Source organism: Lycium barbarum, chromosome 5 (genome assembly GCF_019175385.1).
Source record: "Lycium barbarum isolate Lr01 chromosome 5, ASM1917538v2, whole genome shotgun sequence".
NCBI classification, from domain to species: domain Eukaryota; kingdom Viridiplantae; phylum Streptophyta; class Magnoliopsida; order Solanales; family Solanaceae; genus Lycium; species Lycium barbarum.
This window is the reverse complement of record NC_083341.1, coordinates 85,790,505-85,817,636: the sequence shown is the minus strand read 5'-3', so window position 1 is coordinate 85,817,636 and position 27,132 is coordinate 85,790,505. Positions and strand designations below refer to the sequence as shown.

General features: G+C 41.8%; 1 protein-coding gene across 9 annotated transcripts in view; it reads left to right on the top strand.

Annotated features, from left to right (window-relative positions):
- The window catches only part of LOC132641040 (uncharacterized), a 54,900-nt gene that overhangs the window by 4,968 nt on the left and 22,800 nt on the right, over positions 1–27,132 (top strand). For 3 of the 9 annotated variants that reach the window (XR_009582640.1, XR_009582637.1, XR_009582636.1), the window contains one exon: positions 5,198–5,651. The exons of 2 other annotated variants lie outside the window; for them this stretch is intronic. Coding sequence is in view for 4 of the 7 variants with exons in the window: in XM_060357910.1 (XP_060213893.1) it covers positions 17,551–18,550 (1,000 nt within the window). In the remaining 3 variants the exon portion in view is untranslated. Of the gene's footprint in view, positions 1–5,197; positions 5,652–16,545; positions 16,633–17,156; positions 18,551–27,132 lie in introns of those variants that run through there. 4 more of the 9 variants (XM_060357910.1, XM_060357911.1, XM_060357912.1 and 1 more) reach the window with 2 other exon arrangements.

The window sequence follows — 27,132 nt, the reverse complement described above, 5'->3', positions numbered from 1 at the left end:
AATGCCAGCGGAGGATAGAGTGTGAGCGTGACCGAGGCCGTGGTAAGAGGGCTATATCTTTTGATATGGTTAGTGAGTTCAGGGGAGGACAGAGACAGCAGAATCCCAGGTATTTTTATCAGCCGGCAGGGAGTGCACCTGTCACGACCTGACTAGGGGCCGCGACGGGTACCCGGGGCTAACCACCGAGCACCGCTCATTTTATTACTCATCATACTCATTTAACGCTCTTTTATCGCATTTATGCTCAAATCATAAGAAAATCATATCTCATTTGGAAACATAAATACTTTTATATACATAAGCTTCTCGGCTATCAAAATCATATACATATATATGTACATAATAGCAACCTCGTGAGGCCATATAACGCACACTGCGTATCTACGAGCCTCTACTGGAGTGCTAGACATAAGGACGGGACAAGACCCCATCATGCCCAAAATATACATGTACACAAAAGAATAATCACGAGCACCTCCGAACAATGGAGTGCTCTCAAATCAGCTGCTAGCTCCTATGAGTCTGGATCAGGATCACCTCCCTGTCTACCTGTGGGCATGAACACAGCGTCCAAAGAAAACGGATGTCAGTACGAACATTGTACTGAGTATGAGAGGCATAAATAATAATAGTACGTCAATGAGATAAAAGAAGCATCAATAAGGAAGCAACTGTATATGACTGTCACTTATGAAAGAAATAGCACATGCTGACTTACTTCATATCCACCATCATATCATATATGCATAAATGTATAAGCTGCCCGTCCATATAGGTACGGTATGGTAATGTATAAGCTGCCCGTCCATATAGGTACGGTGTGATAATGTATAAGCCTGCGTCCAGGCCTCCCGCGTCCGGGGTATAAGCTGCCTACTATAGTGGTGTGTATGTCTGCCCATGTCGTCTAGACATGGTGTATACATATAACTACCCGCCTTAGCGGTGTCTGCCTGGCCATATAGGCAATGGGTAGCCCTTCATAAATCAACTTTTCTTGTCACTTGAACATCGTTTACTGGCATAATCCTAGTAGGATTTCCAACATATTTACGAAGCATCGAGATGTATAAAACTGGGCGAACTGACTCCAAATCAGGAGGTAGATCTAATTCATAAGCCACCTTACCGATTTCGCACACAATCTCATAAGGCCTAATGCATTGGGGCTAAGCTTCCCCTTTATTCAGTGATCTTCTTGCCTTCGTAACTTGTCACACCCCAAGGCTACTGTAGTAAGCGTATAGCATGTACTTGTGCCATGTTCAATTAATTGTCCTATTTATCCCTAACAATAATCCCAACTCAATATTTTAACTCAATTTACCATATATTTTTCCTTTAACTGACGCGGAGTATCATGACCACACCATTCTTGTTTACCTCTTACTCCTCTATTTAAGTATCCACTTGGTTTATTGGCGACGTATAATTACTTGTGAGTTACATAATTGTTCTTGCGTGATTCATGTACATACACATCTATACATATACATGTATCCCTAGCTGCATCCGTATTCATAATCGTACTCATTTACATGTCGTATCCATGGTCATATTCATGTACATATCATTTACATAGCATGCCCGACCACGAAGGTTCGGTGTTCCACGCACCCGACCATGACTAGGCTCGGTGTCGTTCATACCAAAAGTCTTTTGTCTATCTGTAGTAAATTATCTCGTCGTGCTCTCTTCCTTCCTTCATCTTGTTTTACTTGATTATCATATCTAGTGTCCTGCTATAGAAAACCTTAAGTCTCTTTCTTAATTGTCGCTTATAAATAGCAATATCATTCACAATGACTTTACCGCTAGTGGTTTTACCTCTATTCTAGTATAACACTGTCATCCTTTACAATACCTCTTGAGTTATTTGCTCTCAATGTCACGTGGTTCAAGGTCTTCACGAATGGTTTCCCGTACAATCTCAGATGCCTGCTCAATTTATGTTCGTTTATTTACTAGTCATTAGATTCATTTCTGTATAATTCTTACTCTTTGCTTTAGAGTCCATATCTGGCACATCTTAGGGTCCATCATTTCAACCTTCGCACTTGTATCCTCTTATTCGCTTCCCCCTTTAAGGGTTTTACTTATACCATTCTCAAATCCGTTGCCTCGCCTTCAAAGCTTGAATTCATATACCCCTCACCATAATACATCTTATTCATGCCGTTTCTCATAGCCTATAGCTACAATAATTCATATGTGAACTCACCTTGCAGTCTTGTAACCAAATAATACAATTAATATAACGATCCGAACAAGGATGTATTTTCACTTAGCTCATCTGGTAGTTATGAGTCAATATCTAAATCCGCTCCAATTAACAACTTTCTGTCCCATAGGGATGCTCACAATAGTAGTAGGTCTAGTTATCCATACCATCCATTTAATGTCACTTGCCCTCTTCTTCGGCGCTCAAAGTTCGCTTGTAATGTCATCTTTGTTTTCCAGGGCCTAAGTCTTATGCGCCACTAATACCCCTCATGCCTCATATTTTTTTACTCTTGTTTTGCACTCAACACTGATTTCAAAACCAATCATAATCGTAGTATATTTGTCATTGATGATAGCTTTACTCTATCACTTTATTGTCGTACAGTAACTCAGAACTCATGATCATCTTTTTGTTTTCAACTCTTTACTTCATATACTTTACTCGTTCTAAGTTGGTACAGGATATTCGTAGGAAATGTATCTTCCTTTAATCATAACGCAACCACTTCTTAAGCATGCGTACTTCGTATATTTCCTTTTCTCTCTATTCTCATTCTTATTCCTTTACATTCCTTCCTCCTCCATTAATCTTATTTCCTCCCCTTTTATGGTTAATCCTTTATTCTGCGCATGAGGAAGTCTATTCCTAAGTTAGTACTGCTTTGCCTTTTAGAATATACTGCCTTTGTACAATCCATTCTTTTTGCTCTCGAGACTTTTTCTGTTCATCCTGATCATCCCCTCTCACCATTATTGTGTTGATCCTCCTTCTGATAATCGCCCTATTTCATTATTCATCTTTCTGTAGTCTTGGTCTTTTGCATCCAGCTAAAGATATCACTCATACTCTTGATTATACTAATTACAACTTTCGCTAATTTGCCATATAACTTTTCTCTGATTTCTTTTTCAAGTTGATGTTACACCTCGGAAAATCTTCCGTTGGTACGCAAGTGAATGACCTAGTGATGAGCACGAGTGTATGATGTTTCCATGAGTAAGAAATAACATTTGATGACCCTAAATAAGATTCCAAAGGCAATTGCGATAAGAGAGAGGTTATGCTATGCAATGACTAATTATAGGTTTTGGAAATGTGAAAAGTTGCAGGCTTGCATTTTGGCCAGTTGGTCGTAAAGTGAAATACGGACCGTAAAGTGGCATACGGTCCGTAAACTGCCATGTCGTATTTTGGCTTCCAAAACTTCAACTTTCTGCCAATTGATCAAATGGTTAAATACGACCCAAAATACGGACCGTAAAATGGTTTACGGCCCGTAAACCGTGATCGTAAATCACCATGCTTCAGCCTGAGTTTCTGGTTCTGTTATGATTAAATACGACCATGAAGGACAGTCCGTAAACTAGAATACGGACCGTAAACCAAGTTTACGACCACTGTGCACTTCAAATTAGATTTTCAAGTCATTAAATAAGGGGACCAAGGCTTATTTCATTTCACTTCTACATCACACCCCTTCTCTCTAAAACATCTCTCTACATATATTCCATAAGTTTTCAAGGGTTTTTAGTGATCAACAACACAAAACAAGTGAATCAAGTGTAAGCAAACCCATTAAAGATCATTCAAGTCAAGAAATCGCATTGGAGATAAACTAGGGTTTTTGCTCAAGTGGAGTATTATCAACTAAGTCTTGTTCCTACAACATCGAAGGTAAGATTCATGATGTTTATATGTTGTTTAAGGTATTTGAGAGTTGAAATGCTTGGTCATTAGAAGAATATGGTAAAGTGGGTCATGAATGATGAATAGTGATGTTTTGAGAAATAGTTTGAATTGAATCATGATTGTTGTTGTGTTATGACATGAATGGGTTATAAATGACGTTAAGATCATGAAATAGGCATTGTATGTGAATGGACGAAATCGTGTGTTATGGTCTTGAATATGGAAAATTGGAAGTGAATTGAGAATATGGATAATGTAGATGACTAAAGGCTATTGTTATGATATTGTAAATGTATTATTGACGTTTGGGAGTTGAATTACGATATGGAGGAATGTTGTATAAATAAAGGAGATGCTATCCGATTTTCTCTAGCTTTAGCCATTTATGCTAGTTGTTGATTCTAACGATAGTGTGACCTTGATGAAGGTATAAACGCAAGCGTCGAAAGGGAACGTGCAAGTGTTATATAGTCGAATGAAAGGGTATGTAAGGCTAACCCTTCTTTCATAAGGCATGGTTCTTTGGCCGAACGTCTAAATCTTCTATAAGCCTACGACTTCTTCAAATGATTGATCTTCCGAGCTAGTAAGCTCACGATGCTAGATATGCTACGATTGTACTAAGTTCCTCGCATGACGAGTAAGCCCGTAAGGTAGACATAACGATAATGATGATGATAGAAATGATGATGAGAATGAAACGATGCTAAAGTTGTTCATGAGCTATTATATGTATGTGTGCCTATGAAGGGCTATAATAAGACCCCGAGCTTATGATGCCGGGCAGAATATATGTATATGAATATGTATAGAGTATGTATATGATTACGTAACGCGCGCACACCTCTGCAGATGGTACGGATAACCCTAATGCCTTGGTAGGGCCAGGTATGTATGACCTTGAGCCTTGGCTGGCCAAGTATGTATGAAACACCGAACCTCCAGGGTCGGGCATGCTATATATGTATATATGTATATGCTATGTATATGACATCAATGTGAGTACGAATATGAATATGAATGGAAACATGAATATGAATACGAAAATGAATGTGAAGGTAATTAAGTACGGATATGGATGTATACGGATACACAATAGAAATGGAGTGTCCTTGTAGAAAGCAAGTAAGTGCCATGACGACGATATTATTATCTCCCATCCCATGTTGTCCCATATGTTGTATATCATGCTTCTATATTGTTGTTGATCATGCTTTACATACTCAGTAAATTCTTTGTACTGACGTCCTTTTGTTTGTGGACGCTGCGTCATGCCCGCAGGCGCATAGGGAGATAGACTCGATCCATAGCTTCATTATTCAGGGACTACATTGCAGAGCTCCATCTCATCCAGAGTCGCAGCTTTTGGTATAGATTCTTTTGTGTACATATTTATGGGCACAGCGGGGTCCTGTCCCGCGCATGTGATATGTTATAACCTTTTTAGAGGCTCGTAGACATGTGTATGTGGTTAGATGTGTTTGGCCCTGTCGGCCTATATTTTGTATGTCATTTCGTTAGCCTTGTCGGCTCATGTACATTGATGTGGCATCGACGCCTATGCTGATACAAGAAATGTTGTCGTCCAATGGGACTAGTTTGATGGATGAAAGGAAATGTATATCTAATTATGGGGCTCACCTAATGTAAGCATAAGTGTAAGCTAAGGGGTGCCCGGGTGGACTAGCACTGGGTGCTCGTCGCGGCCCCTAGTCGGGTCGTGACAAAAGTGGTATCTGAGCAGTTCAGTCCTAGGGTGTGTCTACGAGCTGTGTCTAGTAGAGTCTTGGTTATGGGTGTGTTGCGCGCCACACTTATAAACAGGAAGCTGCAGACATTTTAGGAATAATTGACCTTCTTTCTTCATAAGAATCGTGCGATAGAGATAAGATATAAGAAATTCTTTTTCCTTAATCGTGTGTTATGTATTTCAGAGATGCCTAAAAAGAGAAAGGCTACAGCAGCCCAAAAGGGCAAGACGGTGGCAGAAAAGCGGGCTGAAAGAGCACCGCCACCAGTAGTAGAGGAAAGTGAGTCCCAGAGTGCTACTCAATCTCAGTCCTCCCAGACAGTGTCTATTACTAAGGAGCGTGAGGGAGCCTCAGCCCCAGCTCCAGCACCTCTAGCCCCTCCACCAGATGCTTCGGGCCAAGATGTCAAAGAGGCCATTAATTTGTTGACTCAATTGGTTGCGGCCCAGACTCAGAGGCAAAGTTCAGGGCAAGGTGATAGGGCTGTTAGTGCAAGGGCGCGTGACTTCATTACTTTAAACCCTCCGGAATTCTTTGGGTCAAAGCCGGAGGAGGATCCTTAGGATTTCATAGATGGTATGTTGAGGACGCTTCGATTGATACATGCTTCGGACACCGAGTCGGTGGAGCTAGCGTCATATAGATTGAGAGATGTCTCGATCCAATGGTACACGGTTTGGATGGCTTCACGGGGAGCCAATGCACCTCCCTCGGTATGACAAGAGTTTGTTGATGCTTTTCTCCATCATTATATGCCTCCAGAAGTTCGGCGAGCTAGGGCCGATAAATTCTTAAATTTGAGGCAGGGTAGCATGAGTGCTCTAGAGTACAGTCTCCGCTTCAATTCCTTGCCCAGGTATGCTTCAACCATGGTAGCGGATATGGGTGACCGGGTACACCGATTTGTGAAGGGCCTAGGACCACACTTGATGGATAGATGCTTGACTGCGTCCCTTCAGGACGGTATGGATATTGCACGCATTCAAGTACATGCTCAGAACTTAGAGGAAAGCCTACAGCAGCGGAGAAGTGAACGCGAGCAGGATAGGGGTCATAGCAAGAGGGCCAGATCTTCAGGCCCGATGAGTGAGTCCAGAGGTGGACGCAGGCAGCAGTTCCCTAGACATTCAGGCTATTCTATGACCAGTGCACCTCCACGGTTTTCAGGCCAGAGCCTTGATAGATCTGCCCGTTCAGGGCCGAGTCCGAGTTATTCAGGACCTCAGTTCGGAGATGATTCAGGCCAGTCAAGGCCACCTGTACCACGATGTTCCTAGTGTGGGAAGTTACATTGGGTCGATGCCGATTGGGTTCAGACGTTTGCTATTCATGTGGTTGACCAGGCTATATCATGCGTGATTGCCCCTCAGTACATGGTAGAGGTAGGACCCAACCATCAGGGTCGGTAGCCGGATCTTCAGCATCTGTACGCCCTACAGGGCCAGGTTCACATGCGCAAGTCGGCCATGGTAGAGGCAGAGGGAGAGCTCCCACTTCTAGCGGTCCTCAGCACCGTATTTATGCTTTGGCTGGATGCCAAGATCTTGAGTCTTCTCCTGACGTGGTCACAGGTATATTATTGGTATTCTCTCATTATGTATATGCTTTGATTGATCCGGGCTCCACATTGTCATGTCACGACCCGACTAGGGTCGCGACGAGCACCCGACGCTACCCCACCTGGGCACCCCTTTAACCTACTTTCACATAACGTCTAGGTGAGCCATAAATCAAATCATGCATTCTAGTCATCAATTATACTAGTCCCATTTGGGCTACAACATTTCCTATATAACATCATAGGCATCTATGCCACATCAAATGTAGATGGGCCGACGTGGCCGACAAAATAATATACAAAACACGGGCCAACAAGGCCAGACATATCTAACCATATACATGTGACTACGAGCCTCTAAGAAGGGTATAACATATCACATGAGCGGGACAGGACCCCGCTATGCCCATAATTATATACACAAAAGAATAAGTACCCAAAAGCTATGGCTCCGAAGGAAATGGAGCTCTGCTATGTAATCTCTGAATAAGCGGCTATGGATCAAGTCTGTCTCCCTGTGCACCTGCGGGCATGACGCAGCGTCCACAAACAAAAGGACGTCAGTACGAAGAATGTACTGAGTATGTAAAGCATGATCAACATCGATATAGAAGCATAATGAACAACATGTGAAGTAGCATAGGAGGGGAGACAATAATATCATCATCATGGCACTTACTTGCTTTCTATAGAGACATTCCGTTTCTATTGCGTATCCGCATACATACATCCATATCCGTACTTAATTACCCTCATAATCATTTACATCTCATATACATAACATATTCGTACTCTTAATGATGTTATATACATAGCATATACACATATATACTGATATATATAGCATGCCCGACCATGAAGGTTCGGTGTTTCATACATACTTGGCCAACCAAGGCTCAAGGTTATATCTACCTGGCCCTACCAAGGCTTCAGGGTTATTCGTACCATCTGCAGATGTGCGCGTGCGTTACGTAATCATATACATACATATACATATATTCTACCCGGCGTTATAAGCTCGGGGTTTCGTTATAGCCCTTCATTGGCACACATAAGTATGATAGCCCATAGGCACCTTTAGCATCATTATTATTATCATCATCATTTCTATCATCATTATTATCGTTACGTCTGCATTACAGGCTTACTCGTCGTGTGAGGTACGTAGTACACATCAAGGATCGCAGGCTCAGTAGCTTTTGAGAATAGAATCATATGGAGCACATCATGAGCTCATAGAAGGATAAATGATTGGCCAAAGAACCATGCCTTATGAAAGAAGGTTTAGCCTTACATACCTTTTTGTTGAACTATTCTACACTTGCACGTACTCCTCTGATGCTCACGTTTCTACATTCATTAAGGTCATGCTATCATTAGAATCGATAACTAGCACACATGGCTAAAGCTAGAGAAAATCGGACAGCATCTCCTTTATTCATACAACGTTTGTCCATATCGTGATTCAACTCCCAAACGTCAGCAATACATTCACAATATCATAACTATGGCCATTAGTCGTTCACATTATCCACATTTCTCAATTTACTTTCATTTCCCATATCTATGGCTATAACACATGATTTCATCCATTCACATACAATATCTATTTCATGGTCTTTCAACGTCATTTATAACCCATTTATGTCACAAAACAACAACAATCATGATTCAATTCAAACTATTTCTCAAAACGTCACTATTCATCATTCATGACCCATTTTGCTATATTTTTCTACGATCCATGTATTTCAACTCTCCAATATCTTAAACAACGTATAAATATCATGAATCTTACCTTAGATATTGTAAGAACGAGCCTTAGTTGATAATACTCCACTTGAGCAAAAACCCTAGTTTTCCTCCATTTGAATTTCTTGACTTGGATGATCTTTAATGGGTTTTTCTTACACTTGATTCACTTGATTAATGTTGTTGATGACTAATAATAATCAAAAACTTGTATAATAACTATAGAGAGATTTTTTAGAGAGAAGGGGTGTGATGTAGAAGTGAAATGAAATAAGTCTTGGTCCCCTTATTTAATGACTTAAAAAACTGAATTGAAGTGCACAGTGGTCGTAAACTTGGTTTACGACCCGTATTCCAGTTTACGGACCGTCCTTCGTGGTCGCGTTTAACCATAACAGAATCAGAAACTCAGGCTGCAACATGGTGATTTACGACCATGGTTTACGGGCCGTGAATCACTTTACGGTCCGTATTCCAGGTCGTATTTAACCATTGATCATCTGGCAGAAAGTTGAAGTCTCGAATGCCAAAATACGACAGGCCAGTTTATGGACCGTATACCATTTTACGGTCCGTATTTCACTTTACGACCGACTGGACAGATTGCAAACCTGCAACTTTTTCACATTTCTTGACTCTTCATTCTAATCATCCACATCCATTTTTCTACCTTGCTCATCTCATACCTTGCCTTATCTTAGCCAACTTTCTCGTTTTGCATCGGATACCTTTGAAATCTCGCCTAAGGTCGTCGAACGTCATTTCTTACTCATTGAACGTCATACACTCGTACTCATCACTAGGTCATTCACTTGCGTACCAACGGATGATTTTTGGAGGTGTAACATGTCATATGTTACTCCATATATTGTTGGTCGATTTAGAGTCGAGCCGGAGTCGATCAAACCTTTTGAGGTGTCTACACCCGTGGGTGAATCGGTAATAGCTAGCCGAGTATATAGAAATCGTGTGATTGTGATTTGTGATCGTCGTACCATGATTGACTTGCATGAGCTAGAAATGGTAGATTTTGATGTCATTATGGGCATGGATTGGTTGACTTCTTTCTATGCCAATGTTGATTGTAGAATAAAAATGGTTCGTTTCCAATTTCTGGGAGAACCAATCTTAGAATGGAAAGGGAATACGGCGTCACCAAAATATAGGTTTATTTCCTACCTAAAGGCAAGGAAAATGATCACAAAAGGTTGTATTTATCATCTAGTGCGAGTTCAAGATGTAGAAGCTAAATCGCCAACTCTTCAGTCGATTCCCGTAGTAAATGAATTTCCGGATGTGTTCCCGGAAGAGCTTCCAGGCCTTCCTCCTGAGCAGGAGATTGACTTTGCTATTGATGTGTTGCCAGGCACTAAGCCTATATCTATTCCCCCATATAGAATGGCACCCGCAGAACTGAAAGAATTGAAAGAGCAATTGAAAGACTTGCTTGAGAAAGACTTTATTAGGCCTAGTTCATCCCCGTGGGGAGCACCCGTATTGCTTGTCCGAAAGAAAGATGGCTCCTTGAGAATGTGCATTGATTATAGGAAATTGAATAAGGTGACGATTAAGAATAAATATCCTCTCTCAAGGATTGATGATTTATTTGATCAATTGCAAGGTGCCAAATGGTTTTCAAAAATCGATTTGAGGTCCGGGTATCATCAAGTGAGAGTTAGGGAGAAAGATATCCCTAAGATAGCCTTCAGAACAAGATATGGTCATTTTGAATTCCGGGTAATGTCATTTGGGCTAACGAACGCGCCGACAGTATTTATGGATTTAATGAATAATGTGTTCAGGCCCTTCCTGGATTTATTTTTGATCGTGTTTATCGACGACATCTTGGTGTATTCTAGATCCGAGGCAGAACATGCGGATCATTTGCATACTGTCCTTGGAGTCCTTCGAACTCGAGAGTTGTTTGCAAAGTTTTCCAAATGCGAGTTCTGGTTGAACTCAGTGGCATTCCTCGGGCATATTGTTGCAGCCGATGGGATTCGAGTGGATAGTCAAAAGATTGAGGTCGTGAAGACTTGGCCAAGGCCCACAACTCCTACGGAGGTTCGTAGCTTTCTGGGCTTAGCAGGTTATTACAGGAGGTTTGTTGAAGGCTTTTCTTCTGTTTCTGCACCGCTCACAAAGTTGACCCGGAAATCAGCTAAGTTTCAATGGCCAGATGCTTGCGAACGTAGCTTCCAAGAGTTGAAAGATAGGTTGAGTTCTGCACCAGTCTTGACACTTCCAAAGGGATTGGAAGGATATGTTGTTTATTGTGATGCTTCAGGTGTTGGGCTAGGCTGTGTATTGATGCAGCACGGTAAAGTGGTTGCATATGCTTCAAGGCAACTGCGGAAACATGAGCAGAATTATCCGACCCATGATTTAGAATTGGCTGCAGTGGTTCATGCATTAAAGATATGGAGACATTATTTATATGGTGTCCATGTGGATATTTATACCGATCATAAGAGTCTCCAGTATATCTTCAAGCAGAAAGAGTTGAATTTACAGCAACGACGATGGCTAGAGTTGCTAAAAGATTATGATGTTGATATCTTGTATCACCCCGGAATGGCGAATGTTGTAGCTGATGCTCTTAGCCGCAGATCTATGGGAAGTTATGTGATGTACGACCAGAGAAGAGAGAAATGGCTCGTGAGCTCCAGCAGTTAGATAACCTAGGAGTTCGAGTGGTGGACCAAGGTAGCAGGGGAACTACAATTCAGAATTTAGCAATCTCATCGCTAGTAGCAGAAGTAAAAGCGCGACAATATGAGGATTCCATGCTAATGCATTACAGAGATACGCTCCCTCAGAAAGAGGAGTCATCATTTGATATTTCAGGAGACGGAGTTCTTCGATGTCGAGGCAGATTATGTGTTCCCGATGTGGCAGGTCTACGCCACCAGATTTTGAGAGAAGCTCATTGTTCCCGTTATTCTATTCACCTCGAAGCAATGAAAATGTATCATGATCTCAAGTCTATATATTGGTGGAATGGGATGAAGAATCATTGTAGCGGAATTTGTGGCTCAATGTCCTAATTGCCAACAGGTGAAAATCGAGCACCAAAAGCCGGGCGGATTGTTGCAAGCTATAGAAATCCCAACTTGGAAGTGGGAAGTGATTAACATGGATTTCGTTACAGGCTTACCCCGTTCTCGGCGTAAGAATGATTCCATATGGGTGATTGTTGATAGACTCACAAAGTCAGCTCACTTCTTGCCAGTCAGAACGACGTATATGGCGGAAGATTATGCAAGGCTTTAAGTTAAAGAGATAGTGCGGCTCCATGGTGTTCCACTATCGATTATCTCCGACAGAGGAACTCAGTTTACAGCTAAATTTTGGGAGTCTTTCCAAGAGGGTTTAGGGACCCAAGTGAGCCTTAGCACGACATTTCATCCACAGACCGATGGACAAGCCGAACGTACTATTCAGACTCTTGAAGATATGTTACGGGCATGTATGATAGATTTTGGAGGTAGTTGGGATGATCATTTGCCACTCATTGAATTTGCTTACAATAATAGTTATCATTCTAGCATTCAAATGGCACCGTATGAGACTTTATATGGGCGAAAATGTAGATCCCCAATTGGGTGGTTTGAAATAGGAGAGGCTCAGTTGATAGGGCCAGACTTGGTCCAACAAGCCATAGAGAAAGTCAAGCTCATACAAGATCGGTTGTTAGCGGCTCAAAGTCGTCAGAAGTCCTATGCAGATAATCGTCGAAGAGACTTAGAGTTCCAAGTTAAGGATTGGGTATTGTTGAAAGTGTCGCCAATGAAGGGCGTTATGAGATTTGGCAAACAGGGGAAACTTAGTCCCCGGTATATTGGGCCTTATGAGATTGTGCACAAGATAGGCAAGGTGGCCTATGAGTTAGATCTACCTCCCGATTTGGAGTCAGTTCATCCAGTTTTCCACGTCTCGATGCTCCGGAAATGTATTGGAGATCCTACCAGGATCGTCCCAGTAAATGATGTGCAAGTGACAGAGAAATTGACTTATGAAGAAGTACCCATTGCCATACTAAACAGGCAAGTACGGAGGCTTAGAAATAAAGAAGTGGCCTCGGTTAAGGTTCTATGGAGAAGCAATAAACGAGAAGAGATGACATGGGAAGCAGAAGAGAGTATGCGATCCAGATACCCGCATTTATTTCAGCCCTTGGAAGAAGTCCAAGATGAGACGTCGAAATCATAAGGTATGCATGTTTTCCTTTTATGCTTTTTGGGTCGTGTGTGGCCAAATTTTTATGCTATTGTGTTGTGGCCCTGTGAGGCATCGATATTATGGGTTGTTGTGGCAGGATGGTAGTGCCATATTATAGGGGAAACTCTGGCGAAATTTATAGAATTCCCGAAGGCTTTAACATTCGAGGTCGAATGTTCTTAAGGGGGGGAGAATGTTACACCTCGGAAAATCTTCCGTTGGTACGCAAGTGAATGACCTAGTGATGAGCACGAGTGTATGATGTTTCCATGAGTAAGAAACGACATTTGATGACCCTAAATAAGATTCCAAAGGCAATTGCGATAAGAGAGAGGTTATGCTATGCAATGACTAATTATAGGTTTTGGAAATGTGAAAAGTTGCAGGCTTGCATTTTTGCCAGTTGGTCGTAAAGTGAAATACGGACCGTAAAGTGGCATACGGTCCGTAAACTGCCATGTCGTATTTTGGCTTCCAAAACTTCAACTTTCTGCCAATTGATCAAATGGTTAAATAGGACCCAAAATACGGACCGTAAAATGGTTTGCGGCCCGTAAACCGTGATCGTAAATCACCATGCTTCAGCCTGAGTTTCTGGTTCTGTTATGATTAAATACGACCATGAAGGACGGTCCGTAAACTAGAATACGGACCGTAAACCAAGTTTACGACCACTGTGCACTTCAAATCAGATTTTCAAGTCATTAAATAAGGGGACCAAGGCTTATTTCATTTCACTTGTACATCACACCCCTTCTCTCTAAAACATCTCTCTACATATATTCCATAAGTTTTCAAGGGTTTTTAGTGATCAACAACACAAAACAAGTGAATCAAGTGTAAGCAAACCCATTAAAGATCATTCAAGTCAAGAAATCTCATTGGAGATAAACTAGGGTTTTTGCTCAAGTGGAGTATTATCAACTAAGTCTTGTTCCTACAACATCGAAGGTAAGATTCATGATGTTTATATGTTGTTTAAGGTATTTGAGAGTTGAAATGCTTGGTCATTAGAAGAATATGGTAAAGTGGGTCATGAATGATGAATAGTGACGTTTTGAGAAATAGTTTGAATTTGGAAAAATTAAATTTTTCATGAAGTGCAAAATAAAACAAAAAAAAATGGGCTTGGAATTAAAGGGGCCATTTGGGCCGTCCCATTTGGAGTAGGCTTAGCCCACCTAGAAGCTTAATGGACCAAAATAAAAGATGACTAAGTCATCTTAGTATTTATTTATTTCCTTAGAAACTTCAAGAACTTTGATGAACAAAAAAAGAAGGAGAAAAACTAAGGCCATTCGGCCATATCCAAATCCCACAAGAACCTTGGAAAAAAATTTCTTCAAAAATTATTTTCTACCAATTGAAGGGTTCTTAGCAAAGTGAAGTGGTCCTTGGAGCAAGAAAAATCCATATTCTTGCAAGTTACAAAACATAGCTAAGTGGGAAGTCAAGGGAAAGGTAAGGTTTAATCCCTTTCTTATATGTTATGGGTGATTATGTATGTTGTAGTATGCAAAAGTGAATGAAAATCATGAAAATAGAGATGTATGTTGTGGCCATATATATATGGTGTTTGGCCGTGCATGTATATGTAGGTGTAGGAATAATGATTTAATTATTTTATCTAGTGTTTGGTTGTTGTTGTTGTGGATGCTATGTTGATAATAAAAGTTGGATGATTCTAGTGAAGTTGTAGTAGTTGGAAACTTATTTTAGAAGTTAAGGTGAATTGAATATAATGTTCTTGCAATTATGGGAGATGATGTTGTTAGAGTGTAAATTATTGGGTTGTTGTAATTGAATTTGAAAGAAGGAATTAGGTTGTTATTGTTCTTATTGAAGTTGGAAGGGCTCGGGGGAAGTAGTATGTTAATTGGGTTGTTTGGGATGTTATGTAAGTTGTTTGAAGTATTCTTGAATCGTGTTGGAATGATTTCGGGGTAATACTTGAATGTGGTATCATTGGTATTGGTTTGATTGTATGTGATTGAATTGAATACAAATGAAGTGCCGATGGATTATGTAGTAAGGATTATTAAAGTTAGAATGTATTTTGGATAAATTGTTAAAGTTGTTAGTATGATTATTGGAATTGTGTTGATAATTTGGCCGAGTTAAATTCTCGGATTGTTATTGATAAGAATTGGCCGAGTTAGATTCTCGGGGATGGTGTATTTACAGGGGAAATGTGCCGAAACTTCGGTAGACAAAGTGTTAGTTTAGAATGAGATTCTTGGACACCCATAGCTAATGTTTATATTCATTAACATTGTTATAGATTTTGGGAAGGCCAAGAGTTAAGTTGCATTGACTAGGGAAGCGGACAAGGTATGTTAAGGCTCGTCCCTTTCTTTCAAAGGCATGATTCCTGCGCTATGGCTTTATAACTGTTTCCATATTTTCCTCGTTTTTAAAAGTTAGATGTTTAGAATTTTAAGGCATGATCCTATCCATGATAACCCGTAAATATTTTCCAAAAATGTCTATATTCTTCCAAAACAATGGTTTATGATCTTGTAAGCTTTTATGATTATGACGACGGACATGTTTTTGTAATGAAAACCATGTTGTCAAAGATGAGAATATGTCTATGATGATTATGATGAATATGGTTTCATGGTTGAAAATCTCCAAGTTATGGATTCAATATGAATATGAGAATATAGAGTTAGTTCTTGACCCTCAACTTTACTCCTTGAATATGACTCTACTTTCTAAAGACTTCAAGAATATAAGTGGACGCCTTATGAGGTTTATGATCTTATTATATGTTTTCTCTTAATACTATTATTCATTTATAGTCTCGCCTTATAGTACTAGTTCCTTCAAGGCGAGACAAAGCGTCCATGATTATCCCATAATGTAATCGGAGGTTACCGACCTTATGTCACTCCGATGGATACATGACTTTCTTTGGGCTCTCATACATGATGACTATATGATATATGTATATGACATATGTATATGTATATGGGGGATATGGGGAAAGGGAGATATGTTGCGCTATAGACGCATTGCCACCTGGTCAGTTGGCGTAAATTTCATCCCGGACGCGGGACATATGTGGGCGAGCCGGCGTTGTTCGGCGCTATGAAATGTTCTATTTTCTATGTATGTGAAAAAGAAATGTTTTCAAAGGAAAGATAAGCATGCATGGCATCCGGCCAAAAAGGCATTCATATGTACAGGTTACTCTCTTATGTCACTACATGCTCTATGATCCCATGACATTGTTATTCATACTTTATGTTCTTTATTATGTTGCTTTTCTTATGCCTTACATACTCGGTACATTACTCGTACTGACGTCCCTTCTTGTGGACGCTGCGTTTCATGCCACGCAGGTAAATAGGTAGACGAGTTCGGTCCCTAGGAGCTCCACCCGCGATACATTGAGAGCGCTCCAGTTGTTCCGGAGCTTCAGTTCATTGGTACTACTTTTGTGTACATATTCGGGCACGGCAGCACCCGACCTTTCTTGTTACTATATGTATTTTGTTTAGAGGCTCGTAGACAGATATGTACAGTTAGATGCTTGCACCCTTATTCGTCCTTGTGGTTGTGTAATATGTTAACAAAGTTTATTAACACTTGTTTATAATTATGCTAGTAATGACAGTGTTAAGTAACAAAAAAAAAATATGGTATAGTTCATACGGCCCACTCAGTAGTAAAGGTAAACGATAGATAAGAGGTGCTCGGTATGATCGTATCGGGTACCTGTCGCGGCCCTAGTTGGGTCGTGACAAAAGTGGTATCAGAGCAGTTCGTCCCAGGGATTGTCTACGAGCCGTGTCCAGTAGAGTCCTGTTTATGGGTGTGAAGCGCGCCGCACTTATAAACAGGGGGCTGCAGGGCATTTAGGATATTTGACCTTCTTTGTACTCTAGATCGTGCGATAGAGCTATGTTACCAGGTTTCCATGTTCTTTCCTAATCCTGTGTTGTGGTTTCAGTGATGCCGGTGAAGAGGAAAGCTACGGCGGCCCAAAAGGGCAAGACAGTGGCTGGAAGAAGAGTTGAACAGGGGCCACCGGCGGAAGTAGAAGAAGGCGAATCTCAAAACGAGGCTCCTCCCCAGATTTCTCCTGCTTCCCCTGTATCAGCAAAGCAGGAGAGAGCTCCAGCTCTAGCCCAACACCTCCAGTTCCACCGCCAGCAGCTTCGGGCCAGCAGATAACAGAGGCTATTCAGTTGCTGACCCAGTTAGTTGCCGCACAAGCTCAGCGGCAAGATGCAGACCAGGGAGACAGGGCAGTGAGTGCAAGAGCCCGTGATTTTATCACCCTGAAACCTCCGGAGTTTTATGGATCGAAACCAGAGGAAGACCGGCAAAGTTTTATAGACGAGATGCTGAGGACACTGAGGATAATACATGCATTAGATACAGAGTCAGTAGAGTTGGCTTCATATAGATTGCGGGATGTAGCGGTCCAGTGGTATAATAATTGGATATCTTCAAGGGGAGCAAATGCACCTCCCCCGGTTTGGCAAGAGTTCACAGAAGCATTCCTGCGACATTATTTACCACCGGAGATTCGACGGGCTCGAGCTGATATGTTTTTGAATCTCAAACAGGGAAATATGAGCGTCCGTGAATATAGTCTCCGTTTTAATTCTTTAGCCAGGTATGCTCCAGCCATGGTGGCTGATATGGGAGATCATGTACATCGGTTCGTGAGTGGGTTGGGGCCACATTTAATTAAGGACTTCTTGATGGCTTCACTCCAGGATGGAATGACTATTGCTCGTATTCAGGCCCACGCCCAAAACCTGGAGGAACAACACCAGCTACAGAGAGGTGAGCGTTATTCGGATAGGGGTTCCAGGAAAAGGGCCAGACCTTTCGAGACTAGAAATGAGTATAGAGAGGGACAAGCACAGCAGCAATCCAGGCATTCAGGCCAACCAGCGGCTAGCGCAGCTCCTCGATTTGCGAGTGGGAGATTTGATCGCCCTACCTATTCAGGACCAGATCAGAGTGCCAGAGCTTCAGGGTCCCAGTATAGAGCTGATTTTAACAAGACGGGGCAACCCCCACTACGATGTGCTCGGTGTGGCAGGCCACACTCTGGACAGTGTTACCTAGATACAGGTGCATGTTTTGCCTGTGGTCGGACTGACCATTTGATGCGTGATTACCCACTAAGGAATGAGGGAGACAGAGCTCAGCCCGCCGGCTTGGAAATTGGTTCGTCATCGACCGTGCGCCCTCCTGGACAGACCTCCCAGGCTCCAGCAAGCCGTGGCCGAGGCAGAGGAGGGGCACCCAGTTCAGCCGGTCCTCCACACCGTATATATGCATTGGCAGGACGGCAGGATCCTGAACCTTCCCCAGACGCGGCTACAGGTACACTATCGGCATTTTCCTATTATATGTATGTGTTAATTGATCTAGATTCTACTCTATCATATACCACTCTTTGTATTGCTGAGCGTATTCGGTATTTATAAATTCATGACGAAAAGTAGCCGTACACATTGGTAAAATGTGAATATTAGGGTTTGCGGAGGCTAAAATAGTAATTAAAAGGGAAAGATGCGTTACGAGAGCGTTTCAGAAATTGTCAAGACCCTAACTTGCCCCAGATTACATGATAAAGGTAGTGCTGGGGAGTGGAGGGAAAAATACTAGCATTAAGACACCGAAATGCATTAAAGTTTTGAGGTTAAGCGTGCTAGAGTGAGAGCAATTTCAGCATGGGTGACCCCCTGGGAAGTGTACGGAAAATTTCATAAATGTAGGTATAGGAGACGAATGTGAAGTTAGGGCAACCTAAGGGAAATTGGAATATGTGGAGTGGTTAGAAATCTTATAGAGGTCGCGTAGACTGAGACGGACTAGACTAGTGAAAAGGAAGAAAACACGACACTGTTTCAGGATTAAAGTAAGTTCGAATAGCGTTTGGAAATGTTTGTAAGTGAAATGGTAATAAATATATATACATGTAACATCTCATTTATGACTGTAGAGTCCTAGCAAACGGTGTTGCGATATATAGAAGATACTAACCGAACGGAATTCAAGAGATGGAGTGAAAGACATAAGTACAGATGTCACAGGGTAAGACCGATACTGGATCCATACTAGTTAAGGCTAGAAATTCCTAACACAGTAGTACACGGGAACATAGTTAGCAAGGAGATAGACGTGACAGACTCCGCAATGAAGGAACTACAATTGTAAGAAAATCACGAAAGGCGATGATTACTTAAAGGGCATAGGCGTGTGTAGACCCTCTTAATAAAGGGGGGGGGGGGGGGGGGGAGAACGTGCTAGACCTAAAATGAACTACGACGATTTAAGCTTCATAAAGGGGGACTTATTAACTCAGGGCCAGAGTTCGGAGTATGCTGGCATATCGTGATGGTTACGAAAGGACGTAGAAATAAATTGGCAGCGGGTGTAATATGAGGTAAATATAGGGAGAAAATATGGAAGGTACTTGGAGAGGTCAACAAATATAAAAAGGACAACTGAGACAGCGCCATATAGGGCTTTGTATAGCAAGAAGTACAAGTTACCAATCGGGTGAGTCAATGTTGGCGGAACTAAGTTCATCGGCCCGCGACCTACATGCAACCTGGGTTTCTAGCTCCCGATTTGGAGTCAGTTCCTCCAGTTTTCCACGTCTCGATGCTCCGGAAATGTATTGGAGATCCTACCAGGATCGTCCCAGTAAATGATGTGCAAGTGACAGAGAAATTGACTTATGAAGAAGTACCCATTGCCATACTAGACAGGCAAGTACGGAGGCTTAGAAACAAAGAAGTGGCCTCGGTTAAGGTTCTATGGAGAAGCAGTAAACGAGATGAGATGACATGGGAAGCAGAAGAGAGTATGCGATCCAGATACCCGCATTTATTTCATCCCTTGGAAGAAGTCCAAGATGGGACGTCGAAATCATAAGGTATGCATGTTTTCCTTTTATGCTTTTTGGGTCGTGTGGCCAAATTTTTATGCTATTGTGTTGTGGCCCTGTGAGGCATCGATATTATAGGTTGTTGTGGCAGGATGGTAGTGCCATATTATAGGGGAAACTCTGGCGAAATTTTTATAGAATTCCTGAAGGCTTTAACATTCGAGGTCGAATGTTCTTAAGGGGGGGAGAATGTTACACCTCGGAAAATCTTCCGTTGGTACGCAAGTGAATGACCTAGTGATGAGCACGAGTGTATGATGTTTCCATGAGTAAAAAACGACATTTGATGACCCTAAATAAGATTCCAAAGGCAATTGCGATAAGAGATAGGTTATGCTCCGCAATGACTAATTATAGGTTTTGAAAATGTGAAAAGTTGCAGGCTTGCATTCTGGCCAGTTGGTCGTAAAGTGAAATACGGACCGTAAAGTAGCATACGGTCCGTAAACTTCCATGTCGTATTTTGGCTTCCAAAACTTCAACTTTCTGCCAATTGATCAAATGGTTAAATAGGACCCAAAATACGGACCGTAAAATGGTTTGCGGCCCGTAAACCGTGATCGTAAATCACCATGCTTCAGCCTGAGTTTCTGGTTCTGTTATGATTAAATACGACCATGAAGGACGGTCCGTAAACTAGAATACGGACCGTAAACCAAGTTTACGACCACTGTGCACTTCAAATCAGATTTTCAAGTCATTAAATAAGGGGACCAAGGCTTATTTCATTTCACTTGTACATCACACCCCTTCTCTCTAAAACATCTCTCTACAGTTATTATATCCATACACACATAATACATAACTGAACAACACAGGATCACTTACCATTAAAGGATATAAATAATAGGGCTTGTCTCATAAGTTGTGCCTGCACATTCGGTCTAGAATTTCAATACTTATATACATACACATATTATTTATATTCACTCCCTGTCAATCAACTTACTCGTAAATCACGATTCTGGCTATCACTAGGGCACTAACAAGAGTAGACATCTCAATTTGTCGGATTGGCTCAGATTTTTCACCTCAACACAATCATCACAATGGGGGTGATACATGACAGCATAGGATCCGAATCAATCGATGCACACATATCATAAAAGGATACTAACAATGTACCTGGAACAATATCAGAGGAAGACTCAGGATCCTGTCGCTCAGCTAACGCGTGGATATGATGCTAGGATCCACTTGGACTGAGCGTTCCTCTTTGGTCTCTATCACCACCTACTAACATCTGTGGCCTTGGGGGGCGTATCAATGATGATGAGTCAACTACTAACCCCATAGGTCGCACCTTATCTCTACCACGCCTCCATGGGCAGTCCCGCATAATATGGCCTGGCCGAGCACAGGTATAACAAACATCCAAGCCCAAGTGGCACGTTCCAGAATGTAACTTGCGACACTGAGTACATCGCGGTACCGAGGATCTCGTCTGACTAGAACCACTCCGAATCCGAGAACTGGAAACTCTAAGACTCTGGGGTGACCTAGAATAAGTAGGTCCATCAAATCTGGGTCTAGGAAACTGTGGAGGAGCACCACTTGTTGAACGAACAATGCCTAGAGAATTGTTGCCTTGGATAACCCTGAACTCATGATCAAACCCGGAAGAATTAACTCCCTTTCTCCAACCCCTGTTATCGTGGCCCACATCTTGCTGCTGAGCTTGAGAGGCTACCAATTGAGTCAGTAAAAGAATAGCCTGTCTCATCTCTTGGCCCGGGGCTTCTGGTGGAGGAACGGGGGGTGCTGGAGCTAAAATTAAGGCTCCCATGTGGTCCTCTAAAGTCGGCAAAATATCGGAAAATCGAGGTGGGGCCTTTTTCTGGGCTTCGCCCTCTTCCATATCTATAGACGACTCCCGTTCAAGCTCTTCTTCAACCACTATCTTTCCTTTTTGGGCTGCCGTAGCTTTTCCTTTCATCAGCTTTGCTGAAATCATAGCACGCTATTAAGGAGGGGATAATCTTATAATACAGCTCTATCGCACGATCTCTTAAGATGAAAGATGGTCATTTTTCCTAAATGCCCTGTAGCCTCTTGTTTATTAGCGTGGCGCGCCACACACTATAAACAAGACTCTACTAGATTCGGCTAGTAGACACTTCCTAGGACTGAACTGCTCTGATACCACCTTTGTCACGACCCGACTAGGGGCCGCGACGGGTACCCGGGGCTAACCACCAAGCAACGCTCGTTCTATTACTCATCATACTCATTTAATGCTCTTTTATCGCATTTATACTCAAATCATAAGAAAGTCATATCTCATTTGGAAACATAAATACTTTTATATACATAAGCTTCTCGGCTATCAAAATCATATACATATATATGTACATAATAGCAACCTCGTGAGGCCATATAACCCACACTGCGTATCTAGGAGCCTCTACTGGAGTGCTAGACATAAGGACGGGACAAGACCCCGTCATGCCCAAAATATACATGTACACAAAAGAATAATCACGAGTACCTCCGAACAATGGAGTGCTCTCAAATCAGCTGCTAGCTCCTATGAGTCTGGATCAGGATCACCTCCTTGTCTACCTGTAGGCATGGACACAACGTCCAAAGAAAACGGACGTCAGTATGAACATTGTACTGAGTATGAGAGGCATAAACAATAATAGTACGTCAATGAGACAAAAGAAGCATCAATAAGGAAGCAACTGTATATGACTGTCACTTATGAAAGAAATAGCACATGCTGACTTGCTTCATATCCACCATCATATCATATATGCATAAATGTATAAGCTGCCCGTCCATATAGGTACGGTGTGGTAATGTATAAGCTGCCCGTCCATATAGGTACGGTGTGATAATGTATAAGCCTGCGTCCAGGCCTCCTGCGTCCGGGGTATAAGCTGCCCACTATAGTGGTGTGTATGTCTGCCCATGTCGTCTAGACATGGTGTATACATATAACTGCCCGCCTTAGCGGTGTCTACCTGGCCATATAGGCGCGGCGTAATATCATCATGTGCATATCATAAACTCATCATATTCTCCTCATATTATTAGCATAATGCATGACTGGAAACTTAAGACAATTATACTCTATCGGGGTGACATAAGGTCGTGAACCCCCGATTCCATTATGGAGCATTTATACATATTCTGCCTCACCTTGAAGGAAATAGTATATAAGGTGAGTGTGTACGATAAACGACATCATTAACTTTATAGGACATCATATCGTGAACATCTAGGATCATTATGCTTAACTCACCATCAACTCTATTGGCTCATGACATATCTCATGTAGTCATTCGTGAACATGGACTCTTAGCTTTCCGGAGTATAGAAGATTCATGGGAGAGAAAGAATAATCATGTCATAGGATTCATGCCATAGAAAGAAAGGACTAGCCTCACATACCTTTTTCGTTTAGCTAATCTATCGCTTGCTTGTTCTCTTTCGATGCCCACGTTTCTTCCTTCAAGAGAATTCACATTAACATTAGCTAATTGACTTCTTAAACGTGCTTACTAGAGCTAAATAAAGTTGGGAATCATTTCCTTTGTTTATGCAACTTTTCCCATATTCTATATCAACTCCCAAACAACCATAACAACATTCACAAAATAATAGACAACAATCATCATTCGTCTACACTATCCGCATTTCGCAATTTCTCTTCATTTTCTTCATAATCATGGTCATAGCTCATTATCACATTTTCTCACATATAATACTTATTCCACATTCTAAATGTCATTCATAACGCATTTACAATCACAACATATCAATATTCATAATTCAATCCAACTACTATTTCACAATGACACTATTCACTCATTTGTAACCCATCTTTCTATATCTTTCTACCTTAAATGTATTGATTTAGCGTTCCAATACCTTAAATAACATGGAATGGTCATAAAACTCACCTTAAATGATGGATGAACAAGCCTTGAGTGGAACTTCTCTTCTTGTACAAAAGCCCTAGCTCACTTCCTTTGAGTTTTCTTGGTGTAGATGAACTTTTGCTAGGTTTCATACACTTGTTTTCATGGATTTGGTGTAGTTGATCATGGGTTTCCCTTGAATTCTTGTAGGTGAAGTTGGTGGAACCTTCTAGAGGTCTTGAGAGATGAAGAAGTGTGTGTGAAATGAAATAAATGAAGTGGGATCATATATATATAATCAGAACTTATTAAGCTCGTCGGGACTTCCACGGACACTTCCACGGTTCGTGAAACATTGTACGGTTCGTGGAACTGGTCGTGGATCACCACCAGAAGACCATCATCTCTGCTGGGTATTCCACGGACCAGTATACGGTCCGTGGAAGGTTTCACGGTCCGTGAAAGGGGTCATGGAACTCACCGCTTTTTCCGAAGTTGTCCGCGTCGTTTCGTTTGATCTCCAATCCTTATACAACCTTATTAACACTTGTTTAATACTTCATTAATGATCTAAACATCCCGATAACTCATCCTTGAAACCTTACCAAACACTCCTTAACACAAGAATTTACGGAACCTTTCCTAAACCTCACTTATACTCCACTTGTCCTTATCAATTCTTATTTCATCAATTCATATAACTTCAAGATCTTAACGTATGCATTCTAAGACTACCAAATATTCATCTTATAGTCTTAAGAACTTCCTGTTACCCTCCAGCTCGCATTGGTTCATTCCTGGCTGGTAGACAGGACCGCGAGACGTCTCCTGATGTTGTTACTGGTATATTATCAGTTTCCTCCCATGATGTTTATGCACTGATTGATCCAGGTTCCACTTTATCGTATGTTACGCCTTTTGTTGTCGGCAAGTTTGGGATAGAGCCCGAGTTGATCAAACCTTTTGAGGTGTCTACGCCAGTTGGTGATGCGGTTATAGCTAGGCGAGTATACCGAGACGGCGTTGTTATTGTTTGTGACAGCCATACCGTAGAAGATCTGGTTGAGTTAGATATCATTGATTTTGATGTTATTATGGACATGGACCGGTTGGCTTCTTGTTATGCTAATGTTGATTGTACAGCAAAGATGGTTCGATTCTAGTTTCCAGGCGAGCCAGTCTTAGAGTGGAAGGGCAATGCTGCTTCGCCTAGAGGTTGGTTTATTTCCTACCTTAAGGCAGAAAGAATGATCAGAAAAGGGTTTATTTTTCACCTAGTTCGAGTTCAAGATGTGCAAGCAGAGTCGCCGACTCTTCAGTCTGTTCCTGTGGTTAATGAGTTCCCGAAAGTATTTCCATATGAGCTTCCAGACATTCCCCCAGAGAGGGAGATTGATTTTGCAATTGACCTCTTGCCAGACATTCAGCCAATATCTATCCCTCCTTATAGGATGGCACCTGCGGAGTTGAAAGAGTTGAAGGAACAGTTGAAAGATTTGCTCGAGAAGTGCTTTATCAGGCCTAGCATATCATTGTGGGGAGTGCCAGTGTTATTTGTAAGGAAGAAGGATGGCTCTTTGCGAATGTGTATTGATTATAGGCAATTGAATAGAGTGACTGTAAAGAATAAGTATCCGCTCCCGAGGATCGATGATTTATTAGATCAGTTGCAAGGCGCTAAATATTTTTCGAAGATAGACTTAAGATCAGGATATCACCAGGTCAGGGTCAAGGAAGAAGACATTTTTGAAGACGGCATTCCGGACTAGATATGGCTACTATGAGTTTCATGTTATGTCGTTCGGGCTAACTAATTCCCCAGCCGTATTCATGGATTTGATGAATCGTGTATTCAAGCCCTTTCTAGATTTGTTCGTGATTGTGTTCATAGTTGATATTCTGGTTTATTCGCCGTCAGAGGCTGATCATGCAGAACATCTACAGACAGTGCTTGGAATTCTTCCAGGTAAAGGGTGGTATGCCAAGTTTTCTAAGTGTGAGTTCTGGTTGAACTCTTTGGCTTTTCTGGGTCACATTATTTCCGAGGAAGGCATTAGAGTGGATGCCCAAAAGATTAAGGCTGTGAAGAATTGGCCAAGGTCCACGACACCAACAGAGATATGTAGCTTCATGGGCTTGGCAGGTTATTATAGAAGGTTTGTAGAGGGATTTTCCTCTCTTTCAGCCCCATTGACTAAATTTACCCAGAAATCAGCTAAGTTCCAATGGACAGATGCTTGTGAGCAGAGTTTTCAGACGTTGAAGGATAAGTTAACTTCTGCCCCAGTTTTGACTCTTCCGGAAGGAGCAGATGGCTATGTAGTATATTGTGATGCTTCAGGTGTTGGATTGGGCTGTGTGTTGATGCAACACGGTAAAGTTGTCACTTATGCTTCTAGACAGTTGAAGAAGCGCGAGAAGAATTATCCAACTCATGATCTCGAGTTAGCGGCAGTGATTCATGCTTTGAAGGTATGGAGGCACTACTTATACGGTGTCCATGTTGATATCTATACTGATCATAAGAGTCTCCAGTACATCTTTAAGAGAAAGGACTTGAACTTGCATCGGAGGCGATGGTTGGAGAGGTTAAAAGACTATGATGTGGATATTCTGTACTATCCCGGGAAGGCTAATGTGGTAGCCGATTCCCTCAGTCGTAAATCTATGGGTAGATTGTCGCACGTATGACCAGAGAGGAGAGAAATGGTTCGTGAGGTTCATAGATTGGCTAGCTCGGAGTTCGATTGATAGATTCAGGTGATGCAGGAGTTATTGTTCAAGACACAGCGGTATCATCCTTGGTAGTAGAGATACATGAGCGTCAGTATGAGGATCCTGTTCTAGTTCATTACCGAGATGCATCACCTCAGAAAGAAAGGACACCCTTTGTGATCACAGGTGATGGAGTACTCAGGTACCGAGACAGATTATGTGTCCCTAATGTTGCAGGGCTCCGTCAACAAGTTATGGGAGAGGCACATTGATCCCGCTATTCTATTCATCTAGGCTCAACGAAGTTGTACCATGATCTCAAGGAAGTTTATTGGTGGGATGGTATGAAGAGAGATATAGCAGAATTTGTCACTCAGTGTCCAAATTGCTAGCAGTTCAAGATAGAGCACCAGAAGCCTGGAGGTCTA